Here is a 25,294-nt window from a genome sequence, read left to right as displayed (position 1 = left end):
CTTAAAACTATCTCTGTTAATTTTTTCACCAATATATCCAGAGTTGTAATCTGAATGCCATAAACTTTACTCAATCTTATAACAGTAGTGAAGTATCTTCTTTGCAGAACTGAAATACTGTAGACATCTACCCCTATTAAAGTATCTAGGGGGCTGGAGAGATGGCTTAGTGGTTAAGGCATTTGCCTGCAAAGCCAAAGGATCCTGGTTCGATTCTCCAGGACCCATGTAAGCCAGATGCACAAGGGGGTACATGCATCTGGAGTTTGTTTGCAATGGATAGAGGCTCTGTCACACCCATTCTCTCTCTCTCTCTCTCTCTCTCTCTCTCTCTCTCTCTCTTTCTCTCTCTCCTGCTTTCTCTCTCAAATAAATAAATAAAATATTTTTTAAAAGTAGTATCTGTTTGGGCTGGAGAGATGGCGTAGCGGTTAAGCGCTTGCCTGTGAAGCCAAAGGACCCCGGTTCGAGGCTCGGTTCCCCAGGTCCCACGTTAGCCAGATGCACAAGGGGGCGCACGCGTCTGGAGTTAGTTTGCAGAGGCTGGAAGCCCTGGCGCGCCCATTCTCTCTCTCTCTCCCCCTCTATCTGTCTTTCTCTCTGTGTCTGTCGCTCTCAAATAAATAAATAAATAAATTTTTTAAGAAAAGTATTATCTGTGTTCAAAGATCTTACCACAGACCCCTCCCAATTACATTTTATTTTTAATTTTTTTTTTAATTTTTACTTTTGAGAGAGAGAGAGAGAATTGGCATGCCAGGACCTTAGCCACTGAAATCGTATTCCAGATACTTGCACCATCTAGTCGGCATGTACAACCTTGTGCTTGCCCCACCTTTGTTCATCTGGCTTATTTGGGATCTGGAGAATTGAACATGGGTCCTTTGGCTTTACAGGCAAGTGCCTTAACCACTAAGCCATCTCTCCAGCCCACAACTACATTCTATACTATATATGATTTATGTTTACAATACCAGGCACACTGCCTGCCACTTAACAGGTACTTAAAAGCTGGTTTAAAAGTACTTTTTTTTTCTTTTCTAGAATTTATTTTCCCATAGGAATAAAGTTGTTAGAGATATTTAGACTCCCAAGCAAACCCATACTAGCTACTTAATTCATTATATAACAGATGTATAACAGAAATAACGTAACTTAATGAGCAAATTCTTCACATGTTTATTTCTTCTTCATAGTCACTCTCTAAGAAGGAAAACCACATCATAACAATCCCCATCGTAGACATGAGGAAGTTAAATGCTGTCCAAACTTTCTATTGAGATTAAAAGTGGAACTGAAGGAATATGCATTCTTTGTGATTCTACATGTTTTTTGTCCTTCTTCTCTTCACCTGATCCCCCCCCCCCCAATTACATCTTAATTTCTTGGGAGAGAGTCAGGCAGGTAAATCGATAAAACTAATACTATCTGTACCTTAGTGATGATGTTCTAGAGTATGCTTTAGATGTGCCCAATGCTTATCTTTAGTTTCATGGAAAAACGTGACTTATCTCTTTAAGCATATTAACCTTCTGGAGATACTCTATACATTTAAGAATAATACATTGTCCTTTTTGTTTGTTTTTTTTTAATTAATGAGCAAATTGTTTTTAATCAATCAATTCATGTCTTGATGAAAAGTAAATTCAAGTTCCTAAAGAATTGGCATTAAATAACTGCTAGAAATGACTACCAAAGAAAAAGGTTCAGGTAGAATTGTTATGAGCTTAGGATGGGAATGAAAGAGATGAAGAGATGATAACTTAACTGTGGTAGTTGACTTTTTGATTAGGTTTAGTCAGCTTTAATTAGTTATGGGACCAACTCTGAATACTTTCTAAACTTTAAATCTGCACAATGAATGGATGCTTTGAGAATGATTATGGCTTATTCCCTTTGTGCAAGTTGGTAACTTTCTTTAAACATTTACTTTAACATTAAACTTATTCATTTCCTCCCGATCAGATTTATTAATCTTGTTTCTGTTGGTGCCATTTAAGTGTGCAATATTCTAAGTCACTTACAGCAATAAAAACAGTTATTTCTAATTTAGAAAATGTCCAAGAAAAATTAAAATAATGAAACATTTAAATCTATGTTATATATTCTATATTATCCCTTAAAAGAGAAATATTTCTAGCAAAGGGAAATATAAATGGGACAAAAACTAATATTCTGGGTTTGGGAGATAATTCAGTCAGAAAATGCTTGCTATGTAAGCATAAAGACCTGAGTTCAATCCTTAGGCCCCATGTGAAAAAAAAACAAAAAGGTGGGAATAGAATCCCAGTGCTGGTAAGGCAGAGGCAGATGGATCCCTAGTACTCACTGGCCAACCAATCTAACTTATTTGGTGAGTTCCAAACCAGTGCAAGATTCTGCCTTACAAAAAGGTAGGTGACACTTGAGAGGAAAAGTACCCCAGTTTGTCCTCTGTGATCCACATATATGAACACATATGTACACACATGAAGGAACACACACACATAAACTAACATTCTTATCTGAAAATATAATTGCATTTTAATTGAAGTGAGGTATAAAATGTTTTAAAAGAATTTTATTCCCATTCACATGACAAAATTAGCTTGTGGCGTGCTTGAAGTCCACCAAAATCAAAATCTAATCAGAGACAGAGAATGGATCTTCAGTAAAATTATAGAGTTTATTCAGGAGCAGCTATGCCCACAAATTCCCAGCTCTTGATGAAATCATCACACAGGGATGAGCATTCCTTTTTAAAGCTAGTGTGATGCCTATCACATCAAATTTTGAAGCAGTTTTCTTGAATATGAAAAGAAGGGGAAGCCATTTCAAAGTGCATTTGGTGGTTAAAAACCCTTTACTCATTCTATGAGCTGCTGACTGGCATGTCTCATGTGAGCTCCCAGAGCCCTGGCTGGAAAAACATATGCAAATAATCAGTGGAGATGTATATTGTTATGACATTGTGAATCAACAGAGGAAATCCATTAACTACATCATTGCTGTTCCTCTGGGGCTGAATATATAAGTATTTATGCTCAAAGAAAAACAAAACCATTCCTTTTTACTCTTTTAGTACTCGGGAGAGCCTGGCTTCGAACACATCAAGCATTGTTGAAAGTAACCGCCGTCAGAATCCTGCTTTGAGTCCGGCCCATGGTGGAGCTGGCTCAGCCTTCAACTTCCGCGCAAGTACGGATCCCCCAGCAAATGAAGCTGAGAAATTACAGAAACCGTCCAACTGCTTACAAGCTTCTGTTACTAGTGTGTGATTGTCCTTCTGCCTCAGATCTGTCTCATTTGATATAGCAAAGTTTACGACACTGGGACTGATGTTTACATCTTTGGAAAGACAAGCATCTCAAATGCAGTTTGGGGATTTCCTTGAACTGTGTGAAGTAGGCTAGGGCAAATATATATCTTTATTTCAGAGTATTGCTTTTCACATTTCTGGCTCTGTAGCAACCGAATAGCAGTAGGGGTGATGTGTATACTTTGCTTCACTAACTGTATCTGAGCACACATAGGAAAGTCTAGACACTGTAAGTGGAATAAGCATTTTCAATGTCATTCAGTTGCCAATTCCATTTTAAATGCCACAGATGTGTGTTACTTCCAGTCTGTGGTTAAATGGGGCCACAGAACTGATCCTTAATAATTAAAAAAAAAGGAAAAACATAATAAATCCAAGCCACTACAAAACGTCAAATCCAAGGGTGTACCCCTTGAGTGAAATCAATGCCCAACTGACCAGAAGGAACCCCACCCCTTTGTTTGCTGATCATTTATGCACCAGTCATCTTTCACTGTGAGTTTCCATGACACTGTTTTGCAGGAGCCAATGGAAGTGTATCAGAAGGGATCACGATGGAAATGCTGGGAGTGTTTGTTTTCAGGATTATATTTTCTAGTGAACTAGATGCTTGTCTTGATCTGTAACCTTCCATAATCATAAACAGGAACATAGGCCTTTGAATCTGAAGTGAGCAAAGGAAGGGAAGTCCCAGTTTGGCTGGGACACAGCACTAAGTGATAGAAGAGGCAATGTGGACTTTTAGAAGGAATTAATCAGATATTGAAGGAAGATGACTTCCTCTCTGATCCTATGATGATCTGTCTTCTATAATATATACAATAATTAGTTTGTTTCAAAGCAAAATGTTCTTTGTGATACAAATGAAGAGTATGGCCTGAGGATGTTATTCTTTCTAATGGAAGGACGTAAATCTATTTTATGTAGTTTTAAATAGAATGCCTAAATTAGGCTGTGAGAGATAATTTTTAGTGGTTATAGGAAAGAGCAAATTTAGGGAGAGTTGAACTTCAGGCCTTTTATTCCTGGGAAGATATCTATAGAAACCTTTTAAAGTAATTTTGGTTAGAAATATACATGGGCCCATGTAATAACAGAATGTCTTCATTCTGCTAGTGTGGTATAACCATAATTTTTACTCCCCTAAAATTTATCAGAATAACAATTATGCAGACATGAACTATGCCAGAGTAATGTTTACAAATACTTTGTAACTAATTTCAGGAGGCAATCTTTTAGGTGGATCTGTAGTCAGAAGCCCAACTTATTTCAAAATGGTTTGCTCACATTCTGGTTTGGTTTATAATATCATATTGGATACAAAGAAAGGTTCAGTGGCAAAGGGTCTACAAGCAATTAGGCTTCAATCCTATAGGAAAAACAATGGAACAATGGAATATACTTGTATTACAAAACTTTTTCAGAAGGATTATACCCGTCCAAGTAAGTGGTTTTTCATATTTTTTTATTTAAGTTAATAGCATCTGTTTTTGGAGATAAATACCATAAAGAATAATTCAAATACTCAAATAGGCTCTAAAAACCTAAAATTTTTTATCTAGAATTTCAGTGACTGGCATAAAATTTGTGAGACTTCTTTTCTCATGTTGTTTAATCACTACCAATCTGCCTAATGAATGCAGGCCCATATGTGGTCAGAAATACACGAATACTCTCCTACTTTATTTGGAAGTTGCATTGGGTCAAACTGGATGCCTCAAGTTTGGTATAAATTCTTGTATGCTAACCATAGTGAAACTTAAGTCCATTTCTTTGTATACTGCCACACCACTGAAACGCTTAAGCCAGTTGGCTTTCAATCTCATGCCTTATTTCCTCCAAGGCATGCCTTGATTGCTCAGAAACCCATGGTTTGCCTCATTGATCAAGTATGTCTAGGAAGAATAATAACATACCTAGTGGACTACATCATTTGTTTTCTTGGGGAGTTGTACACCACATGACTGGTAACTTTGCTGTCTAAATTTTTTTTCAAAAACTTGCTCTCAAATTCTTATCACACTCAGTTCATAAATAATACAGCCATTTAAATAATGCATCATCCCTCCCGTTGGACCTCTGAAAGTAGCCATTGAAATAATCAAATACTGTGTGAACAGGAAAAGAAATCATTACCATTAAGAGGAGCTTTAAAATACAAATTTTTGGTAGTTCACAACAAAAAGGTTTACAAAAGATGTTACTCAAATCAAATGTGTACCCTGTTTGCCTGATACTGTGGGATATAGGATATTAAAAAAAAAAAAAAAACCTCCCTTAGACCATCAGCCATTAACATAGAAATAATTGACTTCCAACCTGATATTTCATGTAAACAGACGTTCTATATAGAAATACTCTTGTCTGTGTATGCTATGGATTCTGGAATGGTAGTGGGATGTGCATGATAAATGTGACATATGATGAATGCACATGTCTGAGATGGTCTCACCAAGAAGGTTAGACCATTTGATGCCCCAAACTTTGGCTCTCTGGATGTGTTGCCAATATTCTTTTCCTCCAGTGGAACCATATCTTTGTGCTACATGACTGCTTGTCTAGTCTTCAACAACTGAAAGGTTTACAAAATTGAATCTGGTTGAATCTCTGTGAGGCATTCAACTTTAAAGGGTCAACACATCTGTCGGCATTTTGCACACTTATATATTATGATACAGCATATTACTTTATGGTAATTTTTATTTTTACATATAACTACCTCCATGAATTTGAAGAAATGGCAGCAGTGTGTTAAAGTGTATTGTTAGAAAAGCAGCATTTAAAGCATGCCTTGACATTAGGCTATGGCAATCCGTGTGTGTGTGTCAGTGAAATGCCCATGTGGATTCATGACTTTTTTGTTGCCATGGTTTTCTTCCCCAGCATTCCGTGGCTTTCAGCTGTAAACCACCTTCTTCTCATTTTCCCATGAAAGCACATTTGATTCTAGTCACAAATGAACAAAAGATTTGAAATTCTTGTCTTCCCTCCTACCCTTCTTCATTCCTGTTAAAGTTCTCTTTGGCAAAGAGCCACTTGGTAAACATAATTTGGCAAGCTATTTACTTCTATAGAAATATGATTGGATTGCTAGGTTTTTCAGTAACGGAAGACATGTAAGAAATTTGGACTGCCAACTTGAAGCACTTTGAGCCTCTCTGCCTTTATAGCATGCTACCCTGTGGAGCCCAACCTCACTTTCATTCAAAGAGCTGTGCTGTGCATTCAGGATTCTGTTAAGTCATTTGTATTCCATTTGATATACTTTGCACATCTCAGGGGAACTTAATGAGCTTATGAAAGGGGGTGCACCCAATAGAGAAAGCAAATAGAAGAGCTAAAAGGGGTCTAGCTGGATAAAATAACAAATTTTTGCTTCTCTGATGTTGGAGAGCTCAAGTTCAGGAAGCATAAATTGAAAGTGAGTCTGAAGTAACAATAATTTGAACACCAGCTGTTCAAAAATGGCTCTTTTTTCATAACCCAATCGGTATTTCAAAAGTGCACATTTGAATTCTGTCATTATCATCCTCAAGAGAAGGAATGTGTTCCATAGAACAGATAACATCAGCTTTGTAAGTTCTACCCAGAACAAACCATTTGTCATCACAAAGTGTACTTGAAAATAAAGTTTTTTAACTTAAAAGATAGACATATTTCTCACAATACAATGGAAATCATTGTTGAGAAGTCTTGCCTTTCATATAGACAGCATTCAGAACTTGATTTAAAATGCAACAATTGACAATGTTACACAGTTCATTTGGAGATCTCAAAGTGCTTCTAAAATATTATATTTACTGACAATTAACACAGGTCATATTTGTAACACCGTTACTTGAAAAGATTAAAAAAAAAATGTGTCTCAAAATAACCCAAAAATATAGTGGCAGCTATCAATGACATATTTTCTAGCTGTTTGATAGACCACTATGAGAAATCATGAATCAATACTATTTTTCTGATGGGTTCTAATAAAGTCAAAGTAAACAAATCCAACTAGACACCTTTGTCCATTTTATTCAAAAAGCTCAAGATGTTTGCAGTCTTACACCTCAGCACACCTTGCTAAAATTGAATTGTGAAATGGGAGATGAATAAGTCCATACCAAGGCCATTGTAGTCCATGGATAATCCAGATGCCTATCCTTGTTTACAGTTCATTTGGGGTTTCTAATTCCTGTGCTAAAAAAATCACATCTTCAGGAGCATGACTGCTCTGGGCAGTGGAAGATGCTGAAACAACTTTTAATTTAAAAAATACTCTATCAAATAGACTTCTAATGCTCAGCTGCGCAGTAACAATTCAATCAGACACATCAAGCCCTGCTCTGGAGAATCTGGATGTCCAAGGTCACAAATTCAGTTCTAACTGCTTTCTCAAATTAGGAAGTATGAGATCCATTGCAGGTGCCTTCTGGATTCTACAGACCAGTCTCTTCCATCAAGCAGTGTAGCATTAGACCACAGTAGACCCAAGGAAAAGTGATTGCTTCCTCCCTTGGCCCATCCCCCTGCTCACTGTCAAAGCCACCCAGCACTCTTTGTGAGAGAGGGAACCTTCTGAACATTTTAGGGTTTGGGTGAGCTAGAATGCAGGGGAAAACATGAATGTAAAAGCCATGGGAGGCAGTATTTTCTTTGGTTTTAGTAAGATATGGGCAGGAAAGGGCTATTGGTTTGAGGTTTGCCAAGTAAGATAAAAGAATTAGCTGTCACCCCATCCTTCTCCAAGGTTTTACAGTATTAAGGATACATCCACTCTTTTCCCATAGGTTTTTGCTAAGAGACATTACATAAATTATACATATGGAAAAACTTCATGATTAAGCTTCCTCATGTTTTGAAAACGGCGCTGGCATCTCCCTGATCAATTGAATCCCCATGGCTTTTGCAGCAGCATCACAGAGAGACTCCCCAGTGATCAGTGATCGCTCTTACAGTTGTTCTAGGACTTACAGTTAATGAATTGCAAGATTCAGAATTCTAAAAAGCTCCAAAGGAAACTAAACCTTATTATGATTGTATATGGTCAGCTATAGGGCTTTAATTGCTAACTGTTGATTTCACATGTGAACATGCATATACAATACCAATAGGTTAAAAAAAAAGGCAGCAGTGGTTATGCAAGGGTAGAAATAGGTTAGAGCTGGATTATTCCACATGCAGCTGCCTAACTCCCTGTGTAAAGGCTGACCTTGGTACAACCATTCCCTTGCTCCCGCCAGAAAGAGGTACCAAGTCAGAGACCTCAGCTTTCCTCCAATACCAATCTTTGCCAGTCCAGGAAAAAAATCATGCACTGCACTCAGCAGCTCCCAACCCTTCCTTTCTTGTGAAGACCACCCTGTATGCCTCCTTCCCACCTCTCCCCAGCTGGATACCTACACCGCCACCCTTCCACACTGGAAGAGTAGAGTACTGTGCAGTGCTGTGCACACATACATATGGTTTGGTTAGGAGTAGAGCTGCCCGAGTCTCCTTCATGTAAGTACCAACAGCTACAAATCAAAGTCCTTAGAGCAGTGATCTGGACACTACCTGGAAGAAAAATAGATTTAAGCAACAAAGTTTAATTCTGCGGGTATCTTTCTCTGAGTGACTGAATGTGACTATGTAAATGAATAAGAAAAGCAAGTGGGATTTACTGTGTTAGAAAGGAGTTTTGCAGCCAAGACTGCCTTGAATAAAATGTGTTTGCACTGAAAAAAAAAATTAAATTACTTGGTCTCTGGTTGCTGTAAAGGTCATCCAAGATGGATGTTCTGTTTATATTGTATAGTATTTCATATGAAATAGCAACAGTTCATGAGATGTCTTCCCTAATGTTACTGATTTCTAACAGCACATTTGTAATATGGTTTTTATTGTGTCAGTGTACCATATTGTAAATGATGATTACTTGTCATGCTTAGTATAATAACTTAAAAGAAAAAAATGACAGGGATTTTTGTAAGTCTATATTTGAAAGTCCCTCCATATGGTAATATTGTGTTCATGTTGTTTATGTAGTGTTGTGTGAAATATCCATTTTGGATTGTGTTACTTTTTAAGATATTAAATAACATTTGGTTATATGTGTAAGTGGATTTTTTTTGCTACTTGAGAGAAAATAATTCAGGTGAGACCAGTTTCTCTCTTCTGTTAATATAATCACATATATAACACAATCAACAAAGATCTATTCTTTATCAGAACATTTTTTAGTTAAGGGAAAAATAGCAATCTGAGATCAAATCATTTTCCTATAAATGTTGAAAAAGTCACATTTAAAATATATATTTACCAGGCGTGGTGGCACACACCTAGCACTTGGGAGGCAGAGACAGGAGGATCTCTGTGAGTTTGAGGCCACCCTGAGACTACATGGTGAAATCCAGGTCAGTCTGGGCTAGAGTGAGATTACCTCAAAAAACTAGTGTATATATGTGTGTGTGTATAAATATTTCCAAGTAGAGAGAGGCAAACAAGAGACAAAGAATGGACACACCAGGGCCACCTGCCACTGCAAACAAACTCCAAACACATGCACACTGTGCATCTGGCTTTATGTGGGTGCCAGGGAATCAAATCCAGGTCCTTAGGTTTTGCAGGCAAGTGCCTTGACTGCTGAACCATCTCTCCTGCCCCCAGATTCACATTTTTGACTGAATTTATAACAGAGCAATGATTAAAAATTCATATAATTAAGTTTCCCATGAAACTATAAAGTAATGTACTTAGTTTGGAGAGTTCTTTTTTTTTTTGTTTTTTTTGTTTTTTTTGTTTTTCGAGGTAGGGTCTCACTGTAGCCCAGGCTGACCTGGAATTCACTATGGAGTCTCAGGGTGGCCTCAAACTCACGGCAATCCTCCCACTTCTGCCTCCCAAGTGCTGGGATTAAAGGTGTGAGCCACCACACACCCGGCGAGAGTTCTTTTTAATAAGTACTCATATCACAACTTTAACCTCAGTTAAAATGTGATCCTTTCTCAGGTAAACACTGGTAGCTTATTGGTACATTCAGTGAGGTACGTATACACTTTGGAATCCCTCTGTATTTAATAGCCTTCAGAATAGAATGTAGAATTTTTAGTCATGGTTTCCTATTCCCATCTGCAGTTTGAAGATATTTTTATTTGGTTCCATACTGAACATTTATAGACTTTTCCTTGTTCTTTCCCCTAAATAATAGAGCCAAACAATTGTTTTCATAGCATTTACATTGTACTAGGCATTATAAATAATCTAGACATGGTGTAAATCATTAAATGTGCATAGGTTATGTACATCTGAGGGTCTGAGTCTGTTTGGAGGTCCTAGAGCCAATTCCTCTGGAGTTAAGGATCCTATATGTTCTTTGATTCTCCTGAGTGGTTATTTTTCGTCTTTGGAGATTAGACTTCAATTTTTTAAACTAAAAGTGATATGTGCAATCGAATGATTAAGCTAAAAAAATAAATAGCATTTTTGCCCAACAACACTATAAACATAGGCTTGATTTCTTTTGTAAAGACAGAACCTAAAGCAGACTTCCAAACATTATTTTGAATAATGGCCTTGTTTTTTGAAGTAATGTGGTGACTCCAAGGTGATAATTTGGAAGAACAAATCATATGTTTGTTGATGTGTTTTTTTAAGTATTTTTTTAATAAATCGATGTATTTCAATGTTGTAACATGATAGCCGAATGCTATATCAAGGTAGCAAAAGTGAAGATTCCTGGTATTTTTATATAAACACTATGAATGACAGTACACTTGCATTCAACTTCACAAGAAATGATCTTCAGGTCCATGGAGATGCGTTGACAGCTGTACCGCCTGTCGACGGGAGAGGTGCGTGTGTGGACTGAGCAGACAACAGAAGGGGAGCCATCGAGCTGTGCCCTTAAACCACACTGATGAAGGACGACAAGATGGTCAACTGCTGAAAACAACTCAGATGCTTTAAACTTAAGTCATTTAAAGAAAACAGCATGTATCGAAACTTCAGGGAATCTTACAGAACAGAGCCACAAGACGTACATTACAGCCCTGAAGCAGTAACATGTTTCTACCCGTTATGTGATAGAAGCAGCCATGGAAACACAGTCCTGCAGCTGTCTGTGGTGTCGAATCTCCTCACACACGCGGTGCTATCAATGGACTAAAACCGGAATTCCCTGCTCTGTGCAAATGCTGGTGATGGGTAACATATCTATTGCTGTGGGCCAGAGCAATAGCTGGCTGCAGTTCAGGCATCAAGTGGAGGTGCTCTAAGACCACTGCCTTCTACAAGGCCACGAGACACTTTCCAAAGCTGATGCCCCCTGCTAAGGATTAACCTCCCCAGCCCCCCAAGGATATCTAAAGAAACAGTGGAAACCAGACATCTCTCACTGTATAACTCTATCAACCCACTGGGAAGAATGTGGTCCATTTTAGTTACTCAAAAAAAAATTTTATATATATATATATATATATATATATATATATATATATATATCTGATTCCATTAATCATGGAGTTTTGAGCTGGAATTTTCTTAAAAGAGTTCAAGTTGAGAACAAGATTCTTTACCCTCAAGGGCAAGAAAAGCAGGTCAAATGCTAGTTAGTAAAAGCCATTCTGAATCTGAACTGTAGAAAAGGACCTCCTTTGAATGAGATTTTCAAAACTCTTTTCCTCAGCCTCAAGTACGATTAGAGTACAAGGAATTTCATGTCCAGAATCTGCTACTAGATAATTGGCCTTAGACCACTACTTATTTTTGTTAAGACCCTTTAGACTATTTTAAAACTCCAAATGTTTCAGAAAGAAATAAATAGAATTAAACTTTTCACGTGTTGAATGACTGAAGTTTGGATAATCACAGGTAGAATGTTTCTGGCTGTTTGCCCAAAACGGCGAAGGGCCATGCCATTGGGCTTCAAGGGGCCAGCCGGCTCACAACATGTGTATTTCAGCGGATAGAAAACGCTGCTCTGTATTACCACAAGCACTTTCCACTAAGGTAGGTTTGGGGCTAGGAATCTTCTGTGAACAACTTGCTGCTGGGGCCTTAATGTTTTGTCCTAAGCCTCACTTTCTAGACCTGAACTAAGTCAACTCTCCATAAACGTCACATATTCCATCTATCCACTCTCTTAAAACAAAACCCCACAGAGCAGAGAAATTTATGACCGCTTTCCTCTCTGGAAACAGAACAGTCAAAACAGCATAAAGTGGCTTCATTTGCCTTAGGCCAATGCTTATAACCCAAGGTTTGTTTTCCCTTTGAACAGGGTGTGCTTATGTTGATAAAAATCAATCAAAATCAGCTTATGGAAAAGTTAAAAATGTAGTTTACTGAAAGATATGTATCTTTACATAGAGAAATAGTAAATAACCCAATCTAAAAGTTTAAATAAATGTAAATGACTTTAAAATTATATATATATATCTGAAGTCACTGCCTTGGATCATTTATATACTATATTTAATATGACCTAGGACATTCATTCTTAAGGCAGAACATTGATTGTGACATGTAATGACTTGTTTCTTACATCCAACAGTCAATCTGGGGGTAGACGCTAGCAGATAGCTTCCTTGATAATGAGGATTTATCTGTGGTAATGTTCATTCTTAGAGTATGTTAGTAAGAGACATACATTTGAAAGAACTTAAAGAGATGGATTTTAAGACACACAAAAATATGATTTTCCAAAAAGAGGTCAATGAGAATAGACTTTCTATTATGAGGTGAAACTATTCTCATTATAAACTAATAAATTCCAACAAACTTTCTGAAATGGTACATAAAAAGTATGAAATATCAAAGAATTACTTGTTTGGGGTGTGTTTCTTTAGACTCAAGGTCCAGTACAAAAGGTAGCCCAAATAGTTAAAAAGTAGTTCAATATCAACTTGTACTGTTAAGTCAGAAGGCTACCACTTAAGATATTCCTGCCTCACCCAAAACTCCTGTGCAGGAGGAAATTACGTATTAAAATAAAGATGAAGCCCCGCCCCCAGCGCATGTGCAAAACCACTTGTCAGTTACAAGAATATCCTCAACAACAAAAATCTTTTATACAATTGGAGGCATCGAAGCCAGACAGATACAAGAACCCCACCCTGCGGAGGTGGACGGGTAATGAAGCCGACTGTGCCACCGACGCGCTGCGAGCTGTGCTACTCAGAGAGGGAGGGTGAGGAGGAGCTGGCTCCCAGTGTTCTGCTGCTGTGTGTGCTCCTTTGCATCAGGCCAGTTTGGTTCCCTGTATCTGGTGTCAAATATCAACAAGAACAAAACCAAATACAAATCTAAAAGACGGCTAAGCAGGTGATGGTAACTAACTGCGTGAGTACCTTTTTATGCACCTATGATTTGCCATAGCTCTGGCACCGTCAGGACGTGTACAAAGATTACCTGCCTAATTTTTGAAGATGAAGATTTCTTTCATGGTGGCAGAAGTCCATGCAAGATTTGTAAACAGCGATACAAGATACTGTAAACATAACTTAACAGAGCATGTATAAAACAGAAGTAAATCTAAATTTACAAGTGGGTAAAAATAAAACAAAACAGAGGGCAGCTTCGTACAAAGTTCTCCCTCCTGCGCCAAGTAATTTTTTTTTTCTTTTTTTTTTTGTCTTTTTCTTTTCTTTTTTTTTTTTTTTTTTTTTTTTTTTGACTACAAATATAATCCTGAGCTGAAAAACTGGGATTTGGGGGAGAGCCATCTTTGCATACAAAATCCCCAAAGGATGCTTTTCCCTAGTGATGCTTTTCCCTAGTGATACTCAATTGGCAAAACAGTTCTGAAGGTGTGACTTTGGAGATGCTTAGAGTTTCCTGTGGCGCCCAGGTCTGGAGCCTGCTCCGGCGCTTGCCATGGTTGCAGAAGCAGCGGCATCCTCTGCCTCTTCCAGTCCCTCCTGGAGCTCTTGGCTGACGCTAGACTGCAGGGCAGCGGGGGTGAGCCACTCCTTCGGGAGGCAACTCTGTAGAAAGGGTATACAGGAGCTGAAGTAGGCCAGTCGATTAATCCAGCGAGGAATCTCTTTCCCACAAAGAATCTCTGATAATGCTGAAGAAAAGTGATTGCAGTTTTTATGCATCAAATGATAAGCATTGCCTTTATATTCTTTCCCCAATTCTTCTACAATTTTTTCAATCTCATCTTCTAGAAAGTCAGTGCTCCCTAAAACAACAGCTTCTTTAAATTTAAATGTTTCTCCTAGTTCAGAAGCATTTCCTGGGGAAATTTCAAATATTCCAGAAAAAGGATAAGGATGGCCACCATAAGCAAATTCTCTGCCATACACTTCAATTCCTGAATGAAAAACTCCAATTCCAATGGATGAGGTGTATTCATTCATCCAGTACATGTACTCGTTGAGCACCACTAACTGGGTAGCCCCCATCCTCCTCCCCGCGGCCGCCGCCTCGTCCTCAAGCCGCTCGGTCTCCGCGGGGCGGAGGCCGCCGCCCCCCCCGCGGGTGCTTCACGGGAGCCCAAGCCCGGGCACTAAGCGTCCAGCCCGGCCCGCCGCAACCCGGGCGGAAGCATCGGGCAGGCAGGCCGCTCCTGGGCGCCGCCGACGGGGACGTATATGTGCGGAGGAGCCGGGCCGGACCCGTGGCAAGCCCGCTTCGGGCTTCAGGCGCCTTGTTGATGTGTTTTAAACTGCTTCCAATAGACACTTCTGTTTTCAGATATGAAGTTAGGACCAGCAAGTACCTTTTGAATTGTACTGTAGCCTTGCCACTTGCTGCAAGAAAGGAAAGGATATTGTGTTCTTCCTTCAAAATGATCCAGTAAATTTGATGCATGGAGGAAATGTAAGGACTTAATAAGATCAAAAGCAGGTTTCTAGCTCCTTTGAGAGAATGGTCACAGTTCATAAAAATCTTTTCTTTCCAAAGGAAATGGTATGGTTTTAACTTATTTTATGTGTTTAGAATGGTAGAATTCTTAATCCTCCTCCATAAAGAAAATCCAATTGAAGTACATAATACTTGCCTTCTGCCCAGTTTGGGGCTGTGAGATTGAGACCACTGTATAATAAAAGATGTTATTCACCTGACATTCATAACTTATTTAACTGTAAAATTTTACCCCTACTGTGAATATACTTGGATTCATTGATCAGCCCATTTTCAGGCTCAGTGGCTCCAGACTCTTCCTGTCAAGCAAATAGTTTATTTTATAAGCCACAAAGCAAATGTGTATGAATATATTCACATGGTGCATTGCGACCACTCAGGAATATCAAGGAAATTCAAGGCTCCGGCAGTCAATATAGCCTGGCTAGAGGTTTTGGTGACTCTTTTTAAAAGAATTGCACTGGGAGTCTCTTGCTAAGCATGAAGATGAAATATAATCTGTTAAATAAGAAAAATGAGGTAAAAGAAGCTAGTTTGGAATCAAAAGGCAAAAATTATTTTTAACCAGAATCCTTGGTCACCTTCCTTTATGTTTTCCTTGTTTCTCTTCTTTTATTATAAAGTTCCATACATTCTTTTCTCTTACGTTAGGCTTCTTTCACCTTACTATACTTCCTAAAAGTTTCTGTTTTATTATTGTTTCGCTATTACAATTTGAATTCAGGGCTAGAAAGATGGCTTAGCAGTTAAGATACTTGTCTGTGAAGCCTAAGGACTCATGTTCAACTCCCCAGATCCCACATAAGCCAGACACACAAGGTGATGCATGCATAAGGTCACATGCACACAAGATAGCACACATGTTTGGAGTTCAATTGCAATGGCCAGAGGCCCTGGCATGCCAATTCTTTCTCTCTAATAAAAAAAAATTTATTCATTCCTATTGTTAATTATTGACCATCATGGGATAGTTTTTAATTTTATATTCATATTGCCTTACCTCCACGTCCACAAACCACTAACCTTCTTTAATCTCATATCTACTTAGCTATGTAAAAGACTTACGGTTTTTACATTTTATCCATTTATTCTTCAGAGACCTGACACATAACAGCAATGCATAAATATGCCTAAAAAGGTAGCTAGATAACTGATGTATCAATGGTGGATGATTTATTGCAGTAGACCATAGATATTGTCTTTAAATAAGTAAGTAACTTTATATATTGCAAAATGACTAAAAAATGCTGTTAGCTGGATTTTCATTTTAAATCTCCAAATAAGGAATTATTTTCTTCTCCTTAGAATGAGCAAGTCAATCTCTCCTTCTTTCATGGCTTTCTTAATCTATTCTACCACCTATCAGCTGCCTGTATTACTGACTTCTGTCAATTTGTCATCTTGGCATTCTTAGTCTGCAAATGACAGTGGAACAAAATGAAATGCCACATAACAGAGAACTATTTCATTTCTGAGTTACTTCCTTTTAAAGATGTGCTGCCTTGGGAAGATCTGTGCTTCAAGTCAAATCCTGCCATTATTTGCCCTGTTATGGGAAAAGTTGTTTTTCCCCTGGACAGTACTTCCTTTAAGGTGAAATAACGGCTCATCAGTCCTTGCATGGAGGGATCGTAGTCTATGCTGTACAACACACCATGTGTCACTGTTAGCAAGACAAATGTAATAGATAGGTTACAAATCTTCAGTACACTGGAGAAGATAGGTATTTCTTCTCTTTTGTCCTTTATATGTAAGTTAAAGGTAGTTCATGTGAAGATGTGTTGAATGTCAAAGAATCAATATTAAAAATGGGAAATTTTCAAGATTCTCTGGAATGAGGAAACAGAAAATGCCCCTTCTATGTCTCCTTCTGTCATTAAAAAGTGACCTAACTATGTCAGCTGGGCTCCAGATGGCCCCATAAGAAACCAGGCAAATCAGCACATTATATGTACATATATATAGCTTTTGTAGCTTTCAGGGTCCACTGCTTGTCCATGCTGTTAGTGAATTTTACTCCCCAATAGCTCACATAGCACATTCTAGCACTATGCTAGATAGTCAGTAGAGCACAGGCTTCGGTCTCAGTTCCAGCATGATCTCTCAATGTTCTACAACTGAAGCCTGTTGCACTGTATCTTTAAACTTTTTATCTTGTAATAGTTTTAGAATTGCAAAGATTTTTATAATGCAGGGATAGAAAGTTCTTATAGGTCCTGTATCCAGTTCCCTCTATTAATAACATAATAATATGTTAACACTGGTCACTACTAACCAATATTGATATAGTATTGACTAAAGTACACACTTTATTAAAGTTTCCTTAGTTAGACTGGAGAGCTTTCTCAGTGGTAATAGACACTTGCTTGAAAGTCTGATGGCCCAGGTTTGATTCCCCATTACCCACACAAAGCCAGACACACAAACTGTTACATGTGTCTCAGAGTTTGTTTGCATAGCCAGGAGGCTCTGGTGCACCCATTCTGTCTGTCTGTCTGTGTCTCTCTTTTTGTCTCAAATAAACAAATAATATTTAAAAAGAAAAATCTTATTGTTTAGACTTTTGAGTTCTTTGTAGATTCTAGAGATTATTCCTCTATCAGTTGGATAACCTGCAAATATTTTCTCCCATTCTTTGGGTATTCTATTGGCTTTGCTTATATTATATGCTTGTCTGTAAAGAAACTCTTCAGATTCATATGATCCCATTGGTTGAGTGACTGCTTAAGAACTTGAGCCACTGGGGTTTTGTTCAGGAAGTCTTTTTCCATTCCTATATCATGGAAAGTACTTCCTAAATTTTCTTCCAGTAGTATTCGAGTTTCTGGTCTTATGTTGAGGTCTTTGATCCATTTGGATTTGAGTGTAGTGCATGGTGAAATGTGTGGATCAAGTTTTAGTTTCCTGCATGTGGTTATCCAGTTTGTCCAGCACCATTTGTTGAAGATGCTATCTTTTTTCCAGCCTATATTGTTCCTGCCTTTGTCTAATATCAAGTAGCTATAGTTGCTTGACCCAAACTCCAGGTCCTCAAGTCTATTCCATTGGTCTATACTCCTGTTTTTATGCCAGTACCATGCTGTTTTTATTACTATGGCTTTGTAGTATAGCTTTAGATCAGGTATGGTGATGCCACCAGAGGTATTTCTTTTGCTGAGGATATGTTTGGATATGCGAGGCCTTCTGTTTTTCCATATGAAATTTGAGGTCTTTTTTTCTATCTCTGTGAAGAACACTGTAGGGATTTTAATTAGAATTGTGTTAAATCTATATATTGCCTTTGGTAGGATTGTCATCTTCACAATGTTAATTCTGCCTATCCAGGAGCATGGGAGGTCTTCCCAACTTCTCAAGTCCTCCTCAATTTCTTTTTTTGAGAGTTTTTATATTTTTGTTGTATAGATCTTTTACTTCCTTGGTTAACATTATTTCAAGGTATTTTATATTTTTTTGTTGCTATTGAAAATTGGACTATGTCCTTTATTTCTTTTTCTGTGTCTTTGTCATTTGCATACAGAAATGCTACCGCTTTTTGTGCATTGATTTTGTATCCTGCTACTTTGCTATAGGAGTTAATCACCTTCAGGAGTTTTGGGATGGAGTCTCTCGGGTCTCTTACATATACAATCATGTCATCAGCAAATAGAGCTAACTTAACTTCTTCCTTTCCAAATTGTATCCCTTTTATTTCCTTCTCCTGTCTTATTGCTTGAGCTAGGACTTCCAGAACTATATTGGAAAGCAGAGGTGAGAGAGGACATCCCTGTCTTGTTCCTGATCTCAATGGGAATTCCTCCAGTCTCTCTCCATTAAGTATTATTTGGGCCTTTGGAGCTTTGTATATTGCCTTTATTATGTTAAGATGTGATCCGGCCATGCCGATTCTCTCCAATGTTTTGATCATGAAGTGATGTTGTATCTTCTCAAAGGCCTTTTCTGCATCTATTGAAATGATCATGTGGTTTTTATGTTTAAGCTTGTTTATGTGGTGTATTACATTGACAGATTTTCGTATGTTGAACCACCCTTGTGTTCCTGGGATAAATCCCACTTGGTCAAGGTGGATAATGCTCTTTATGTGTTGTTGAATTCGGTTTGCGAGTATTTTGTTCAGGATCTTTGCATCTATGTTCATTAGGGAAATAGGCCGGTAGTTTTCTTTTCTTGTGGCATCTCTGCCTGGTTTTGGGATTAGGGTGATACTAGCTTCATAGAAGGAGTTGGGTAGCTTTGCCTGTTCTTCAATTGTGTGGCACAGTTTTAGAAAGATTTGTTTGAGTTCTTCCATGAAGGTTTGATAAAATTCACCTGGGAATCCATCTGGTCCTGGACTCTTCTTTTTTTACTTTTTCAATCTCCATGAGTGTGATGGGTTCATTGAGGTGATTAATCTGCTCTGAGTTGAGCTTTGGTAGATGATATGTGTCCAGGAATTTATCCATCTCCTTCACATTTTCCAGTTTTGTGGAGTAGAGGTTTTTGAAATAGGTCCTGATGCTTCTCCCAATTTCACTATGTCTGTTGTTATCTCTCCTTTTTCATTTTGAATTTTGTTAATTTGGAGTCTCTCCTTTTTTTGCTTGATCAAATTGGCCAGAGGTTTGTAAATCTTGTTTATTTTTTCAAAGAACCAGCTCTTTCTTTTGTCAATTGCCTTAATTGTTTCCTTGGTTTCCAATTCATTAATTTCTGGTCTGATTTTAATTATTTCTTTCCTTCTGGAGCTGTTTGGGTTGGATTTTTCTTGTTTTTCCAGTGCCTTTAGGTGGATGGTTAGGCTATTGATTTGGGATCTTTCTGTCTTTTTTATGAAGGCATTGAGTGCTATGAATTTTCCCCTGAGGACTGCCTTCATTGTATCCCATAAGTTTGGGTATGATGTGTTCTCATTGTCATTCAATTCCAAGAATTTTGCTATTTCATTTTTATTTCATCCACTATCCATTCATTGTTTAAGAGTGTGCTATTCAGTTTCCAGATGCCATTGGGATTCTTGGTGGGTTTTTTGTTGTTGTTGTTGATTTCTAGGAATATAGCATTATGATCTGATATCATGCAGAGAATTATGTCGATTTTCCTAAATATGTGGAGGCATTCTTTGCCCCACTCACAAAATGGGGTGCAGAGTTTAACAGGCAATTCACAGAGGAAGATATACAAATGGCAAACACACACTTAAGAAAATGTTCATCATCCCTAATCATCAGAGAAATGCAAATTAAAACAACTATGAGATTCCACCTTACCCCAGTAATGATAGCCAACATCAAAAAAATCAAATGAAAATAAATGCTGGCGAGGATGTGGAGAAGCAGGAACACTCATTCACTGTTGATGGGAATGTAAGATGGTACAACCACTTTGGAAAGCAATATGGACTCTCCTGAAAAAGCTGACTATAGAAATACCAACAGACCCAGTTATTCCCTTTCTGGGCATCACCCTAAAACCTTCAAACCACAGGCCAGAGAGATTTGCTCAACCATGTTTGTAGCAGCTCAATTCGTAATAGCTAAAAGCTGGAATCAACCCAGATGTCCATCATTAGAAGAATGGATAACAAAGATGTGGTATATTTACACAATGGAATTCTATACAGCAGTAAGAAAAAATTAAACAAAGAAATTTGAGGAAAAATGGTTGAACCTGGAACAGATCATTCTCAGTGAACTTACCCAATCACAGAAAAAAAAAAATTGACACACAGTCTCACTCATCTACAACACCTAACCTGAATCTACCCAAGATACCTTACATACTCAGCAAGCACCTCATGGACTAGACAATAAGATGGATGGGGAGGGCATTGAAGGGTGGAAAACAGTAATCTGGACCCAAACAGCAATGGTACCATAAAATTCTACTTCCTAAAAGACAGACCAAATGTCTGAACCTTCACTAGACCCTTACAGGAAACACCTGAACCACAAGACACTGGAGAGGGTATGATCAAGACTAACCTAAATCTTCTACATCTTCCCTCCCTTCCTCTCCCCCTCTCACCCCCCCTCTCTCCTCTCTAACTCTTGTATATTAGTTATGTTTTTCCTCAATATCTTAGTGGGCACTGACCTGTAACCCCCACTACCAGCTTGGGGCTACCATCCACAATGAGCTTTTGATCAGAGAAACCTACAAGGTTTCCCAAAACAATGACAGACTTTTGTCAGAGTACTCGATGACCCACCAAAGGCCAGTGGTAAGACCCTATTGCTGAAGACTCCATACGCAGCTGACACATAAAATGGAATGGCATGGCTGGAAGCCAGGAGAGAGTCAGTCCCCAGACAGTCAGCGTGTCTAGTGACAAAAGGTGCTACATGGGCGACTGGGGGAAATGACCAATATCTGTCCAAGCAACTCATTGTCTAACCTAATTAGCAACAAATAACCTGATGTGATGCCCACACAAGTGCAATAGTGGCACACAGCCATGGTGGGGAACCAACTGCTCTTGATTTGGCTAACTGATCCCCTCGGTGGTACGAGACCCATAGCTGGAGCTGGGAAACAAGTCAGAACCATACCCAAACACAAGCCCACTCTACAATATCAAGCTACCATCAATCACGGGGTATAAGAGGGCCTACACCTATCAAACTGTCTGTCAAAAAAGTAAGTGTTATCTCAATTTTCTGGGTGCTAACTTACTCTCCGTTGGAGAATCTGCTTCTCTTTTCCAGATAGATGCAGATCCTAAGGAGAGAGCTGCCCCAACATACCTCAAAAGGGGCCCAACTGAAACTACAGAAAATTAGTGAAATAAGCAAGGGTGATGTTTTCCTGATGAACCGGAAACCAGCACAAAGGGGAAGGAGACCAACACAGAGAAAAATCAATTCCTACCAAATCAGAGAGCCAGACCCTCAGAGGCCCCCAACACCTCAGCACTGAAGCAGACCAAAAATGAACCCAACATGGCTCAGGGAAATTTTGCGGAAGAGGGGGCGGAAAGAATGTCAGAGTCACATGTTGGGTCATGATATGCAGAGACATTTATGGTACCAATAACTGTGGGCTAACTCCACAATGCAGGACCTATTTACATCAACAAGGAGGGTCCAATGGGAGGGGGTAGATCATGGATGAGCCTAAACAATGGTACCAAACTGCCTGTATTTGCTGAAAAGAAAACTAATAAATTTAACTAAAAAAAATAATAATAAAAATAAAAAACTTGGGCTGGAGAGATGGCTTAGCGGTTAAGCGCTTGCCTGTGAAGCCTAAGGACCCCGGTTTGAGGCTCGGTTCCCCAGGTCCCACATTAGCCAGATGCACAAGGGGGCGCACACGTCTGGAGTTCGTTTGCAGAGGCTGGAAGCCCTGGCTCGCCCATTCTCTCTCTCTGCCTCTCTCTGTCTTTCTCTCTGTGTCTGTCGCTCTCAAATAAATAAATAAATTTATAAAAAAAAAATTTTTTTTTAGTTTGGACTTACCATTTTTTTTTTCTGTTTCAGGAGCCTATTGAGATAATATATTATATTTAGCTTTCATGTGTCTTTGGTCTGAAGCAATTATCACCTATGCCCACATTCCGTGTATATACGCAATTATATACATATACATTACTATAATCTACAACAAAATTATAAGCAATCATATGTATTGCTGTATATATACACAATTATATACATAGGCTAGTAGGCCTCTATCTTTTCTAGACTTACAATCTCTGCATATTTATATTTCTATCATATTTTACGGTTAAGATCAAATGTCATGTCTTTCACAAGTGCTTCTCCAAACACTCCTCTTCTCCTTCAGGGCCTAACGAAAGTATATTCTCATTTCCCTTCTTCAAATATTTATCATTTCCACTCCTGTGTTCTCATTTTCTTTGATGCCTGCCTAAGACCATGCCCTAATCCTTTCGACTTTTACAATTTTTTTTTACTTTTTTTACTACTTTTGTACAAGATTTACCAGAGGGCCTTCCTCTTGGGCTTTTTTTTTTCTCAGTGCTGCTTATGAACATGAAATCTTTAGACTTGATTGTGCAAGAGGTAGGCTCAGTGTGCTGGCTGTAAATGGAACTCCAAAAATGGATCGTATTTTAAAATTTTTTTGTTTATTTTTATTTTTTTGAAAGCAACAGAGAAGGAGAGAGAGAATGGGCGTACCAGGGCTTCCAGTGGCAAACAAACTCCAGATACCTGCGCCCCCTTGTGCATCTGGCTAACGTGGGTCCTGGGGAATGAAGCCTCAAACCCGGGTCCTTAGGCTTCACAGGCAAGTGCTTAACCGCTAAACCATCTCTCCAGCCCAAGGATTGTATTTAAGGTTGCTTTTAATTTAAGCAGCCTTCTAGAAGTGTCTTCAGTGGTTGAGACTTCCCTTTAGATTCATGTATCTTTCTTAGTGCCCAAGAAAAACAAGGGGGAAAGCTTTTAAAATGTTAAAAAGTTGTGAAAAGATTAGAAGCCAAAGGAGAAACTTCCAGCCTTCACAGAAACTGCTCCCTTTGCTCCGGACTCTGTGGGGCTGTGGTGACTACCTGCACTCTTCAGTGTGAGCACAGCCCAGGTAGGAGGTACTTACAAAAGGTGGGAAATGGCTGGGCATGTAGCTCTTGAGTGCTTGCCTAACATGGACAAAGTTCTGGGATTGATCCACAATACCAAATAAAATACTGCGACAATCCTATGATCTCAGGACCTGAAGTGGTGGCAGGAAGATCAGAAATTCAGTCCTCAACTACATAGCAAGCTTGAAGCTAGACTATACTCCATCAGACCCTGTCTCTAAACAAAATTAAAATTCAATAAAAAGAGATGCAGAAGCTGGGAGTGGCGGTGCACACCTTTAACCCCAGCACTTGGGAGGCAGAGGTAGGAGGATCGCCAAGAGTTCAAGGCCACCCTGAGACTACATAGTGAATTCTAGGTCAGCCTGAGCTAGAGTTAGACCCTACCATGAAAAACCAAAAAACCAAAAAACAAAAATAAAAAGATGCAGAAAGACACCACACTAGCTGGTCTTGAGGTGCTGCAGGCATGTGAAGGGGACAGTCTTTGCTGGGCTGGAGGTGCAGGCTATTTGTGAGGGAAATCCAAGGCTATGTGCACTGTAGACCACAGGGGCAGTCTTTTCTAAAGTGGCTGGAGTATTTATGACCATGGTCATAATGTGCTTCGTTGTACCTTCAATCTAAAGACAGCTGACTGTTTATGCAAACTTTCCATACAAGTATAACAAAAAAAAAAAAAATCCTTTATCTGGATTTAAACACCTCCTCCTGTCCTAGCCACATGCTTTTATTTCTGTTTCTTGTCATTTCTTCCCTCAACCTCAATTTTTTTTCTCTTTATGCAGTTGTGAGACTTTTACCTCCAGCTAACTTCTGACCTTCATGTTTTCACTTCTCCCTCTCCATCACACACTTTTCAGACAAGACATTGGGAATGATTTCTTGATAATGCTTTTCTGTGTCTTCCTACAAAAATTTCCCCAACTGTTACATCACTAGCTGGGTTTGTAGCCACAGTGTTGCTATTTTTAGTTTAGTCAGGAAGTTCAATCGTTATAAACTACTTGCTATTACTTCCACATGCTCAGGATAGCTAATATGTTAATGAAATGTAGTAATATATTAATGTAAAAACTACTGTCTCTGCTTGAGGCTTGCTTTGGCTGATAAAATACCAGAACTGTCTCAAAGTTCCAGTTTAACTGAGATAGTGGGATTGGAGTATTTGGAGAGATACAAGTTGAAGTCACTCTCTGTGGCCCCAAGTTCCAGAAACAGTAGTTACCATCCAGCCCTGGATATTGGTTTGAAGGCCAAGATTAACTGAATGTCTACAAACTCAAATTCCCTCTGAGAGACATGGCCTTATAGATCAATTGAAGAAAAGACTCCACATCCACATCTCTGGAAAGTCTTCTTCCAAAAAAAAAAAAAAAACCCACATCTCTTAATTGTTGATATGCTCCTGTTTTTACTATAAGCATATTTATTTCAAAGAAAACTGTTTATAGACAAAATATGTAAGAATATAAAAATATGGGATTATAAACAGAAGAAAGGCTGCAAATGATGATTCATATGCATTTAGCCTTTGGTTGCTAAGTCCTTTTCCATAGCAGCCCTGGCTGCTTCAGCTTGGCTGGGGGCTGAATTTGGAAGTTTACAGAATTCTCTCAAATATGAAATGAGGTCCT

At 38.6% G+C, this 25,294-nt stretch overlaps 2 protein-coding genes across 6 annotated transcripts in view; one reads left to right on the top strand and one right to left on the bottom strand.

Annotated features, from left to right (window-relative positions):
• The window catches only part of Stox2 (storkhead box 2), a 258,791-nt gene extending 249,416 nt beyond the window's left edge, over positions 1-9,375 (top strand). For 4 of the 5 annotated variants that reach the window (XM_045141917.1, XM_004666388.2, XM_045141920.1 and 1 more), the window contains exon 4: positions 3,062-9,375. In XM_045141917.1, coding sequence (XP_044997852.1) covers positions 3,062-3,257 — 196 coding nt within the window. In that variant the 3' untranslated portion in view covers positions 3,258-9,375. The remainder of the gene's footprint in view (positions 1-3,061) is intronic. The other variant, XM_045141918.1, reaches the window with a different exon arrangement.
• A 4,713-nt stretch (positions 9,376-14,088) lies between these two features.
• LOC101603240 (deubiquitinase DESI2-like) lies at positions 14,089-14,670 on the bottom strand. The gene has a single exon (XM_045141725.1). It carries the CDS (start codon positions 14,668-14,670, stop codon positions 14,089-14,091), a length of 582 nt encoding a protein of 193 aa, XP_044997660.1.
• Between the last annotated feature and the right edge of the window lie 10,624 nt (positions 14,671-25,294).

Source organism: Jaculus jaculus, chromosome 1 (assembly GCF_020740685.1).
Source record: "Jaculus jaculus isolate mJacJac1 chromosome 1, mJacJac1.mat.Y.cur, whole genome shotgun sequence".
Taxonomy (NCBI): domain Eukaryota; kingdom Metazoa; phylum Chordata; class Mammalia; order Rodentia; family Dipodidae; genus Jaculus; species Jaculus jaculus.
The sequence above is the reverse complement of the archived record's forward strand: the minus strand, read 5'-3'. Positions and strand labels throughout refer to the sequence as shown.

Coding starts and splice junctions, on each gene's coding strand:
- LOC101603240 (XM_045141725.1), bottom strand. CDS start 14,670: ATGGGGGCTACCCAGTTAGTGGTGCTCAACGAGTACATGTACTGGATG.